The sequence below is a fragment of the Mus caroli genome, chromosome 6, assembly GCF_900094665.2.
Source record: "Mus caroli chromosome 6, CAROLI_EIJ_v1.1, whole genome shotgun sequence".
In the NCBI taxonomy this organism is placed as follows: domain Eukaryota; kingdom Metazoa; phylum Chordata; class Mammalia; order Rodentia; family Muridae; genus Mus; species Mus caroli.
This window is the reverse complement of record NC_034575.1, coordinates 79,382,401-79,395,066: the sequence shown is the minus strand read 5'-3', so window position 1 is coordinate 79,395,066 and position 12,666 is coordinate 79,382,401. Positions and strand designations below refer to the sequence as shown.

General features: G+C 50.1%; 1 protein-coding gene across 1 annotated transcript in view; it reads right to left on the bottom strand.

Moving 5' to 3' along the window:
• Positions 1-12,666, bottom strand: part of Slc4a5 (solute carrier family 4 member 5) — a 76,461-nt gene that overhangs the window by 54,553 nt on the left and 9,242 nt on the right. Inside the window, exon 3 of the mRNA XM_021164247.1 lies at positions 5,921-6,050. Within this exon, the coding sequence (XP_021019906.1) occupies positions 5,921-6,050 (130 nt within the window). The remainder of the gene's footprint in view (positions 1-5,920; positions 6,051-12,666) is intronic.

The following is a 12,666-nucleotide window of genomic DNA, read 5'->3' as shown; positions in this document are numbered from 1 at the left end:
GTAGGAGAGTTAGAAGTTCAAGGTCATCCTCCACTACGTAGTAAACTCAAGGTCAGCCTGGACTTTGTCTCAAAAATTAAATAGATAAATAAATTTTTAAAAAGCTGAATGAAGACTTCCCTCCATCCTGTGCTCTGCTCCAGAGACTTCCGCTCTTGGACAAGGCCCTCAGCACAAATGCTCATCCGACTTCCAAACACAGAGCTCACCTGGTGCCGCCTGTGCTTCACCACTGAGCCAGCTCCCCAGTCCAAGCCTTTTCCTTTGATCTCTTCTCAGCACTAAAACCAAATAGTCTGTCTAACATAAAGAACTATTCTGTCTTTTCCCATAAACCCTTTCAGGTCCCCAAATTCTCAGCACCCAGCTTGGCCTCTCCTTTCTGGCTTGATTTTTAGGCCTGAAAATACCCCATTTCATCTATTAGGTACCTGCTAAGTAATACCAGGCCACTCTCCAGCCCTTGCTCCTGGGGCCTCTCCCTCGTTGCCTATCTTTGCTGTGCTAACTCTGATCCACCCTCCTGTCTTGGTGTAAACACCCTTCCTCCTGGAAGGCTTCCTTGACCCTCTCATGCCTCTATGCATCCACACTGCCCTCATTTCCAAGTATGCCCTGATGTGACTTTGTGCCTCACTACACAGAAGCCAATTAAACAACGACAGCATCTGCCATGTTCCATTTTTAAATGGCTCAAGGCTTATAGTCAGGAAGACCTTAGTAACTATTACTTGAGTGAGTGAAGGAAGTTTGTTGACTTCCACACTGAGTGGCCTTAGCTTCCTCCTCTGATTTATAAAGGGGGGTAGTTCTGTCCCTAGAAGGCCGACCCAGAGGGCTGGAGAAGCTTTCAGTCCCATGCAGAGAAGGGACATATTCTAAAAGAGCTTTATGCAGGATCGTAAATGAGAGCGGGTTCAAGGCTGATGTGGGAGCCCAGGTTCCCTCCATCCTGCTGACGTGTGGAGAACAATTCAGAACTTTCGAGAAAGTGTCCTAATGAGGAACGAGGGATGTAGCTCAGTTGATGGAGAGCTGGCCTAGAGTGCATGAAGTCCTGGGCTCAACCCCTAGCACCATGTGCACCAGACAGCAGGAGGAGCAAGGCTCCAAAACCATCCTCCATAGCCACACAACAAGTCTGAGGCCAGCCTGGGCTGTATGAGACACTGTCAAAAAGGAGAGCAAGCACTCCAATTCAGCTAAGCTGGCCCACTTCACATGCACCTTTCAACTCTTTTCTTGTCGTGACAAGAATGTTCTCAGAGCATATGCATCTCCTAAGAACTTTCTGGCAAGTTCTTGCTCTCAGGCTGCTGAGCGGAGGCCAGAGCAGCCTGGATTTGGAGCGTGTTCTCAAGGCTCTTGAGTGTTAAGCTCTAGTTATTTCTGAATCACCCTGAAGAGTCCTCCACTCTTGGGTGCGTTCCAACCTGGGCTGTTCTCCTTCCAGCCTCTTCTCCTTCAGTCAGGCAGGCATCGGTTTGAAAAAGGTTGGGGTTTGGGGTGATTTATTTGCTCATAAAACGAGGGGATCACCCCTACCTCACCTGATTCAGCAACTCCCTCAGTCAAGGTCATTATTAGTGAGCAGACAGACAGACCACCCCCCCGACCCCATGTCGGAATGCCAAAGAGACAGAATTAATAACAGTCTATCTTATTAACAGCCTGGCCTTCCACCATCGATCACATCAGACGCGCCACTGCACATACAGTCCCGATTATGTGCACGGGGGCAAGGCTCAGCAGATCTCCAAAAGCCACTTAAATCTACACAGCAGTGACTCCTTCAAGAGCCTGAAATGTCCCCTAAACTAATAAACCCCCGACAAAGCACCGCCAGGGAAAATTCCTTGCGGATTTGAGATTTTCACTCTCTTAAGCTCCTAACTCAATAAAGCAAGCAGTCCCTGCAGCAAATTAAGTACTTTTATGAAGGCGACCCCTCCGCCACTCTCTTTGATGTGTGATTAGTCCCCTAATGCCAGGGCATGGGGTCTGTAAGAGACACCTTCAGTTGTCTTCTGTTACTCCAGAGGCCCAGAATCCACTGGGATTTGCTGATTCTTTGAGTCTGGAAACTTCTGAGACTTCTGGCTTCCCAGACATGGGTCCTACAGTCTGTTAGCTGGGAGGAATGTTAGCCATGACAAATCCCAAGCAGGCCTGACTAAGCATGTCGACTTTTGTCTTTGTGGTTGTTCGGTTTTGGTTGATTGGTGGTGGGTTGTTTTGGGTTGTGCTTGCTTGCTTGCTTGCTTTAAATTGTTGTTATTGGTCTTTTTTGTTTTTGTTTCTTTTTGGGGTGTTGTTTTGCTTTTATTTTTGTTTTTATTTTTTTACAACAAGGTACCACTGTGTAGTCCTACCTAGCCTGGAGCTTGCTAAGGTATGGCCTTGAACTCACAGAGATTGATCTGGTCTGCTTTGGGAGTGTCAGAATTGAAGGCACAAACTGTCAGTGAAGGGGGGGGGGGTTGGGGTAAGTACTCTCTCTGCCCAGGGAGGTGGAGAAGGCAGTCCCTCTCCATCTCCGAGGAGCCCTGGCAATCCGAACTGCCCTTTCCCATCTTGTGAACCCTGGTTAGAGGTCCCAGGCTCTGTAGCTGTGGGTATTTAGCTCCAACTCCAAAAGAATTGCCTTCAGCCCTAGGTCTTCCCCTAAAAGCCAAACGGTGTCCCAGGAACGGGCTAGGGGGTGGAGGGAAATGGTTAATAAGCTTGGGAGAGCATAGCAAAGGCCAAGAGACCTCAAGCTGGAGGGTCAGACAGGTTGGGGGTGGGGGGACCATCCGGGCTTGACCTCTTGATTCTCTGGCCCTTGGCAAACTACTAGTCCTTCTGCACCTCAACCCATCTACAAAGTCAGGTTTCAGCTCTGCCCTCCTCAGGGTCACTGTGGGGCTTGAATGGGGTGAGCCTGCAGTCTCAGCACATTGGGGTTCAGTGAACCATGGATGAGAATAGGCTCTTGGGCCTGCATGGGGGGACTGGGCACAACTGTGGGCTGTGGAGCTGATTGGTTGGTTCCTTCAGGAGGACCACAGGACGTTATTCCTCTTAGTGGCCCTTCTTCCAGATGCCTTTGCAGCAGAGAAGGGGCAGAGAGGTCTGAGATGTGGAACTATGTTCTTCCCTTTGCCCAGCAACTATCCAGGCCATGGAGGGAGCTGTCAGACTCCCGGTGTCAGAGTGGTCCCATGCAGACCCTGCCCTGGGCACCACTGGGAGTTGTTAGTTTATGCATTTTTACAAGGGTCAAATATTAGATAGCCTGCATAGCAGATATTTATATTATAATTCGTAACAGCAGGAAAATTACAGTTATGAAGTAGCAATGAAAATAATTAGGGGTCACCACAACATGAGGAACTGTATTGAGGGGTCTCAGCATTAGGAATGTTAAGAACCACTACTTTATAGTATCTAATTTCTCTCTGTGGAAATTAGTTGATTGAATCCTAATTTAATCACGTTTTGTTTTGTTTTTCGAGACAGAGTCTCAGTTATTCCATGCTGGCCTTAAACAGACTACGTAGCTGAGAAGGACCTTGAACTTCTGGTCTTCCCATCGCCACCTCCTCCGTGCTGGGGTTTCAGCGGTGTGCTTCCATGGTTAGATTATGTGGTGCTGGGAATCAAACCGAGGACTTGTGTGCTAGGTACATCCTTTACCAATGGAGACACAGCCATAGCCTGGGTTTTAATTTGATAAAATCAAAATGGTTTTCCCTGAATGAAGAGATGGCTCAGCAGATGAAGTGATTGCTATTCAGGTGTGAGGACTAGAGCTCCAGCACCATGTAAAAGCCAGGTGAGTGTGACATCTCGTTTGTCTCAGTGCAGGGGAAGTAGAGCAAGCTGGAGAGCTACCGTGGCCAGACTAGCTGAGCAGGTAAACTCTGGATACAGTTGGTAAGCTCTGGCTCCAAGAGAAAAACCCTGTCTCAGAATACAAAGTGGAGGGCAACTGAGAAAAGATTCCTGGTATTAACCTTGGTACTACACACATGCACACGCACACGCACACGCACGCGCACACACTGGTGTATGTGTGCCTCAAGACAGGAAAACACACTCACCTACACACATCCCACCTGGATAGAGGCTAAAAAAAATTATTATTGTCAGGCAGTGATGGCGCATGCCTTTAATCCCAGCACCCAGGAGGCAGAGGCAGGTAGATCTCTTGAGTTCAAGGCCAACCTAGTCTACAAAGTGAGTTCCAAGTCAGCCAAGGTTACACAGAGAAACTCTGTCTCAGAAAACAAAATGAAACCAAACACAGGCAACGTTGTTCGTTTTCCGGGAAGGAGGGGGGTAATTGAAACCAGGCAAAAGCTCTTCCAACACTCAGCAGCCCTGGGGTCTCCCCTGCTGTCCTGTCTTTCCCTCCCTGCTTCTTGGGTTTTGGGTAGCACGTGGGACTACTAACCTGCTCTGTTTGGTTCAGAGGTCCGTCCCTCTGTCCCAGTCACAGCACAAATGTTACTCAGACCCAACTTCCACTCCTGTCTTCACCATGCATCTCCACTACCCTTCTAGACGGGGTCCTCCTCCTTCCCTTCCACACTCGTGGGACTCTCTCTCCATGCCCTCTTTTTGGCATCTACATGCTTGTGTGGAGTGTGTACAAGTGTGTGTGTATGTGTATGCATGCATATGCATGTTAGTGTGTGTGAGTATGTATTGTGTGCATGTGTGTGCATTCATGTGTGTGCATTCACGTGTGCATGTGTGATATGTGTGTGTATGTACATGTGTGTATGAGTGTGTATATGAGTGTATATGGGTACAAGTAACTGTGTGTGTGTGTACACATGTGTGTACGAGTGTGTATGTGTTTATATGAGTGTATGGGGGTAAGAGTGTTTGTGTGTGTGTGTGTGTGTGTGTAGGCCTGTAGTTGACATCTGAAGCCTTCCTCAATTGCTCTCCATTCTGTTTATTGAGGTAAACCTTAACCAGAGCTCAGTGCACAGCTTCTGGCTAGTCTAGGTAGTCACTTGTCCTGGGGAGCTTCTGTCTCTGCTCCTTGGCTGAGATTACGGATGACCACTGCTCCTGTCTGGCTTTTACATGGATCCCAGGGGTCTAAGCTCCAGTTCTCACAGTCGCCCGGCTAGCACTTTATCCACCAAGCCAGCTCCTTACACCCTCTTGCTTTCTTCCACGGCTCCACCTCTGTAGGCCCACTCTGCTTGTCCAAACTCTGCTGAGAATGATGAGTCATCCAGTCCTACGTCTCTTCCTCCTCCAGGAAGTCCTCCCTGTGTACTCCAGCCGGACTGGAACATTCCTTTCCATAGCATTTAGTTTGAACCACTTGACATTGAAGAATATATGGTTTTATAGTTTTGCAGGGTTGTTGCATAGGTCACTATTCCATCATGCATTTTCTCTCTCTCTCTCTCTCTCTCTCCCTATTCATGTATGTGAGAGTGCACATGTGTGTGCAGGTATGTATTTCAAGATGCAAGAACAAGCCTGTTTCTTGGTTCTGCCCACCATTTTTAGACCCTCTCATTGGTCTGGAACTTCCTTAGGCTAGGCTGGCTGGCCTCAGCTCCTGGAATGGGCATATCTTCATCCCCTGGCTGTCACTGAAGTTACAAGCACACAGCACCACTGTTAGATTATTTTACATGGATTCTGGAGACAGAATTCAGGTCCCGGTTTCTCCAAACAAGCACTTTGCCGACTGAGCTAGCCCCTCGGCTTTTGAAGTGTCGTTTCTTTGACAACAACAACCATCATTTATGTTTGCTCCCTATGGTTTAGAGTTCTAGACACAGAAACTGGCAGCTGGGAAGGTGCTCACCACAGGACTCAGGCTTTGACACCACTTTCCCAGCAGGAGATTCGGCCCAGCCTGGGCCCTGGCCACGCCCCTTCCTCTGTCCAGACTCCCTCTCACCTGGCTGACTCTTTCCACTCCATCTGGTCCCCATCATGCTGTAGAGTGTCCATCTCTGTGAAGAGGGTGGGGTTGGGAGCCTCATCTTCCTCCCCCAGGATGTCCTGCAGCTGCTCAGCAGCTGGAGACCCTGAAAAACATGAAGAAGTTGGGTCTACCAAGTGCCCAAAGGCCAGGAGGGCCCCAAGGCCCACAGGAACGGAGCAGGCACCCGGGCAAGGGAGGGGTATTTCTCCATTCTGTGAGGCTCAGTCCATTTTCTGGGTCAGCTGAACTCTTGTCTCTTTGGACTGGATTGCAGGTGTTAATCTTTGAGATAAGAAGGAATTTGGGCTGTGTTTAGATTCCAGGGTCTTATAAGTGACAGTGAAGGCTGGGGAATGGCCAAAAGCACAGCAGCGGCAGGATCCAGGACTGGGAAAGTGAAATGCAGAACACAACACTATGCACAAAAGCCTAGAACTCTCTTTTGCTCTGCTGGGTCCCGAGCCAGTCAGCGGTCACGAGGATGCAGAGGGTACACGGAAAGGCGGGGCTAGAGCACCCTGTGGGCTTTCACACTGGTGAGGGGGGGCCTGATTCCTGGGTGTCCTGCCTCCTCACAGTGACCTACTGGAAGCCACCTCCTGAACATTTCTCAGGAGCCTCCTTTCCACTCCCTCCCTCTTCCCGTTGTCTAGTAGCTCAGCGCCAGGCATTGTCCTTGGGACTGGGAAATAAAGCTGTGGAAATGATCCACGTGCTTGCTATGGCAGGACTGGAAACAACAGGTAAACAAATCCATAAACAACCGTTTGGGAGAGTGGTGAGGGAAAAGAAAAGAAAAGAAAAGAAAAGAAAAGAAAAGAAAAGAAAAGAAAAGAAAAGAAAAGAAAAGGGAAGGGGGGGGAAGGGGAGGGGAGGGAAGGGGAGAGAAAAGACAAAACAACCAAGGAAAACAGGAAGCTATAGAGTAGGCTGGCCACAAAGCCCCTCTGAAAATTGCATTTGAAATGTGACTTGGACACAGAGGGAGGGAAGTGTGTTGTAGATGCCCTGTGGTGAGCATGCCCATGAGCATTCGAAGGGCAGTGCGGCTGCAGCTCAGTGAGCTGCCCAGGGGGATGACAAGATGTCAAAAGATGGCCTGAAGGCATCCCTGGCTCCCCTGGCTCCTCCCATCTCCTCCATGTTTTCCAGACTACTCCCTGCTCATCAGCCCCTCACTCAACCTCCCACCAACTGTCCGCAGACCTCATGAAGCTTTCCCACCTCTTCTGAGTCTCTTATCTCTTCGGTTTCTCCGACTTCTGCCTTCAATTATTGATCACTTGGTCCTTCCCTGTCAGTATTTTGAAGAACTCTTTTCAAACCTTCTAACCTCTCTCACCCCTGAAACTTCCCGGTAGAGCCAGGCATTCAGCAGCACCCAGACAAGGACCCACGGACCACGATCATCTTCATGTTGAATGTGTCCTGGAGTCCCAGAGGTAGGGGACACAGTCCACCTGGACATGAGTCACACAGTTGGCGCTTACGTGTGAGCATGATACACCTGTCACAAGGCTTAGACCACAGATTGCCCTATTGCCTCTTACCGCCACCAACCCCAGGATGCAGGCTCAGCACTCATGGAAGAAAGCCTCTGGCCATGGAACCTTCCGCTTGGCCTTGTCTGCACCCTTCCTGTGCCCCTCAGAGCCAGCCCCAACCATTAGTCCCTCTCAGTAAGCCTTTTCGGCTTCTAGCCCACTTCCGAGAGGAAATAAAGGCATGCGGATGTGAAGTCCACTAGATTCCTCTCTGCTAGCCTGTACCCTGCCGCCAACCACCCTTGGGGCCAATCCTTCCTCCACAAACCGTCCTCAGCACCTCGTCCAACAGCCCCTGATGCCTCCCTAGCCTCATCATCTCTAGGTACCCCATCCATGGCCCGGCAGCAGCCGAGTTCACTCTTTAAATATTCCTAGCAAGCTTGTGCAGCGGACTTCCAGAATCACAGTGTTCTCTGAGGGGGACCTGGTCCACACAGGGTAGAAACAATTTTCCTAGCAGAAAAAAGTGCTAGTAGCTTCTGTGGCTATAGACCCACAATGGACGTCATTGATCTAGATGTATCTGAGTTTGAAATGTTTCTATTGTTTTAAACTTATTCCACTGGCTTATTGAGTTTAAGGAAATTTCATTTAAAAAAAAAAAAGGTAATTTGTGTAGGCATAGTGCCTTTATGGCAATGCACCTTTAATCCTAGCTCCTGGGAGGCAGATGCAAAAGGATCTCTTTGAGGTTGAAGCCAGCTTGGTCTACATTGTGAGTTTCCAGAAAGCCAGGGCTACAAAGAGAGATCCTATCTCCTAAATAAATAAATATACAAATATATAACCAACCATCCTAAAACAGAACAGACAAACAAAAACCTCATTGTTTTCTCTTTTCTCCCTTCAAATTGGGAGATGACTATGGCTGTTTGCTTCTGAAGACACAAGCCAATTCCCTATGGGATCAGTCTATTAGCTACTGCTCAGTTTTGGATTTGCCTTGCTAGGAACGGGACCCAGGACCTGTATGCACTTAGCACGCACTCCACCACTGGGCTACATCCCTAGCCCGACAGCAACTCAAATGTAGATTTGCTCTCGTGGATTTTCAGTTGAAAAGCCTTGGGTGGCTCTTCATTACCTAAAGCTTGAGTTTGGTGATATGGTTCAAACCATCACCAGCAATCTGGACCTAGCCTAGTGCATCCTTGGCTCTGCTGTGCCCAAGCCCAGTCACATCAGATCACACACACAGTTCTCTGAAAACAAGGACCGTACCATCCTTTAGACCTCTGTCCCCTATTTTGTATATCTGCAATCTTCCACATCCTTCAAGGCCAGGAGAAGGCAAATCAATGGACAGATCCTTAAGAGATAGCAGATTAGAAAGCACAGGCAGGGCAGGGGTCTATACGAGCACCAGCCTGTCTGGGCAGTACCTGCTCCCTGGAACAGCTGAGCGCTGGAGTCTCCGGAGGTTGGTGCTGCCTCTGGCCCCAGCCTGCTTCTGTGGCTGCTACCCTGGCTGCGGATCTCCTCCAGTATCCTCTTCCCCACAAAACAAACTCACTTTTGTTTCTAGTTAAGCAGCAAGGGAGGCATGGAGGAGGAGGGCAGGAGAAGGACGAAAGGGAAGGTAGGGGATTGAGGCTCGAGAGAAATAGCGATGGGTGTGAGTGATTTCGTGGAAATCCTGGGAGAAACCAGCAAATGAGAAAGAAAGGGGGCGGGGGGAATCTGAGGTATGATGGAGAGAGGAGGCTTGGCGATGAAGCTCAAACAGGGACCTGTGTGCTTCACAGCAGCAGGGTGGTGGCAGCTAAGGACTGTGTGAGAACACCTAGAGCTGCCCCTCCCCTGCCCGCTCCCCGAGGGCCCCCCTCCCAACCCCCATCCCCGCCTCCCCACGAGCCCTTCCGGACAGACCTTGAGGCTCCAGTAGAGCAGGGCACCTCTCAGGCTCCTTTATAAAGGCTGGGGCAGGGAGGTAGCATTTGTACACAACCCCCTAGGGCCTCATTAAGATCTTGAGATTTTGGTGGCAGGTGAGCAGACTGTAATAGCCTGGCAGGCCCGGTGCCCTGGCCAGGACAGCCTCACCAACCGCTGGGAGCTGGGCATGGAGGTTGGGTTGTTGTTGTTGGGGGCGGGGGGGAGGGGTGCTTGCTGTGGGCTTTAGAGTGTTACATGGGGCTGGATTAGCTCTCTTCACAATTCACCAATTCCTGGACTTGCTGTCTGTACCCACTTCTACGACAAAATGACAAACATTGTCACTGAGTGGATGTTTTCTGGGAGCCCATGGACAGCAGGAACTGGTCACTTCGGGGGCATGTATGAACCCCATGGGGGAATTACTTTGCTCTCTGAGAAATGTCTAATCTGGGGTTTGGCTCAACAAGTGCTTACCATGCGCAAGGTTGAACGGAGGTCACAGAGGCTCTGAGGCAGCACTACAAACTATTCCAAAAGTCTTAGAATTGGGAGGGGGCTTGATGGTGATGAAGTGCAAACCTACAGTTCACAGATAAAAATGGGGAGTTGGTGGACACCTCAGAAAGCCCTGGTGCAGGTGAGTTGTCTGGGGAGAGCTGGCTACATACTGTCCCATGCCCAGGTCCCTGACCACATTGTCATACTTGAGGTTAGAAGATCAAGCAGGGTCTGTTGGAGATGGGGGTGAAGTGCAGCCCAGATGGGCCTCCAGGGTCTGAGACACAAGATGAGGATGAAGTCTGGTGTGTCTGAGATTACAGGCCAGGGTGCTGCTGCTGTCGCAACATCATCGGAGAGGACTGGGGCTTGAATGGGGCCTCTGTTATGCTGGGCCAGCCCTCTACTCACTGAGCTAAATCTAGCTACAAAACTAGCTCCAATCTGAGACATCCTCCTGCATCACACTCCTAGCTCAGAGATTACAGGTGTGCACCACCGTGCCTGGCTCCCACTCTGCCCATGTAAAGAAACAGAAATATGATCAGGTTCATGGGGAGCTCCAAGCAAAGTCACCATCACAGAGACCCCAGCAGTGGACATCCCAGGAGTGTCCCCACTGAGGGTCCTGGCCTCACAGATTACACTCCACTGTGAGTGTGGTCCTACTGAGTCCTACTAAGTCCTACTGAAGCACCCTCTACAGGACACACTAAGTCAGAGGCAGGGTCTACCTCCACACCCAAAGAAAGATTTCAAAAGAAACTGGAGAGACCGTTAACATTGTAGAGAGGCCAGAGCTGGGTTCATCTCTTGATGCTGCAAATTATTAGCAGTAATTGTATTGGCAATGCAGTAACCTCTGTGAGACTCAGTTTTCCTACTAATTAAGTAGAAATGATGGCATCCACTTCTCTGAATTCTGGTGGAGAATAACTGGAATAATCCTAGCAATGTGACCAGCACTCACCGGCCCCTCAAGTGATATTCCTGCCATTGTGCTTGTGGCTATGACCAGCTTCCTATCACCAGCCTGCTCCCACCCTGAGCATCCCAGGGACCTTGTCCTTTTCACTGTCTGACCCTGCCCCGGCCACTTCTGCTGGGCCCTTCCCTATCACAGCCCCTCCCTCCTGCCCACTCATGGTTTATCTTACCACATGTTGGACCACTGCATCAGAGACTTCCCTAAGGTGCTGTGGCCCCATGTACACTTAGTATGTCACAAGCTAGCCCTCCTCATGAGAAATGCCACAAATAATGGCCCCTTTGGTCTGTAGTGGAAGAGGTGCATACTGTGGGCCCAACTGTTGAAACAGACTCAGACAAGCTAGGGGCAGTGGCACACATCTGCAGTTCCAGCACTTGGGAGATAGAAGCAGGAGGCTCAGAAACTCAAGGTTAACCTCAACTGTAAAGTGAGTTCTGGGCTAGCCTGGGCTACAGAAGACCCTGTTTTACAAAAAAAGGAAAGAAAGAGAGAAAGAGACAGAGAGAAAGAGAGGGGGGGAAGGGAAGAGAAGAAAAGAAAAGAAAAGAAAAGAAACAGAAGGAAAGGAAAAGGAGGGAAGGAATAATGTGAGGAGGAAAAAAGAAAGAGGAGAGGAAAGAGAGAACACAAGAGGAGGGGAAGGGAGGAAGAAGAGGAAAGGAGGAAGAGTGGGAAGGAGAGGAGGAGGGAGAGAAGGAGGAAAAGGAGGAGGAACAAACTGGGCCTGGCCTTGGAGGGGAAATTTGGAAGCACACAGAGTGGCTTTGGGTTTTTTTTGATGTTGGTTGTTTGTTTAATGGAAGTGCACAGGTGAAGACTGCTTGCCCCACCCCCCAGCGAGGAGCAAGGGCTTCAGAACCCTAGGAAAGTTTTGGGGAGCAATTAGCGCCACCAGAAAGTCAGTGACTTCGGCCTCTGAGGGAGCCTTTCTTGTTTCTCCTCCCCCTCGGCTCTGCATGGTCAGGGTCTGACCCACTTCCGTGACATTGCTGTCTGCTGACCCGGGGCTTACACAGCAGGGGTACTCACTAAATAGTTTCTGGGTGAGTGACTTTGACTAAAATCATGAGCACATCAGCGAGGGATTAGCTGCCACAAGAAAGGAGCTAAGTGCCTGAGACCCGGAGGACTGGAGCTAGGGGTGGGGCTGTAGGAGGTGCGAGCCCCGCGAGTGGCACTGGGCCCCAGAATACAGGGAAGAGGGAGACAAAGCCTGAGGGTGCCAGGGTCGTTCTTGCCAAGGGTGTGAAGCCAGTGTTTGGGAGAGGCCTTGAGAACTCCATGCCCTGGTGTCCTGACTGAGAAATTCCTTTTCTTAAAGTTGTACATAAACTCCAGATGTGTTTTTCTCTAAGGCAGGAGAGGGAACCTGCCTGTTTGCGCTCACAGGAGTCCCTCTTGTGGAAGATGGCTTTGGGGACATGGGCCCAGCCCATTTCCCACCCCTGAAAGGGGTCTTTCAGTGATACAGGACGCCATAACCCATGAGATCAGGAGTTGTTAAACATCTGATCTGCGTCTGGAAAGTCTGAACTGCGTCTCTCAGTTAAGTGATGATTCCTGGGAAGCTGAGGGTGCAGGCAGAAAGAGGAAGGAATAGATCTGCCACACCCTGCTGGAGAGACCATGCAGCCCAGGAGGGGACTCAAGGTCGCTGTGTCCTTCAAGCCTGCCTGTGCCTGTGCCTTGTGTAGAGGCTTTTCTGCTCTCAGATGGATGGCCTATATACACTTCCCTGGCCAAGACCAATTCTTTGAAGTCTCTGCTCTCTCTCTCTCTCTCTCTCTCTCTCTCTCTCTCTCTCT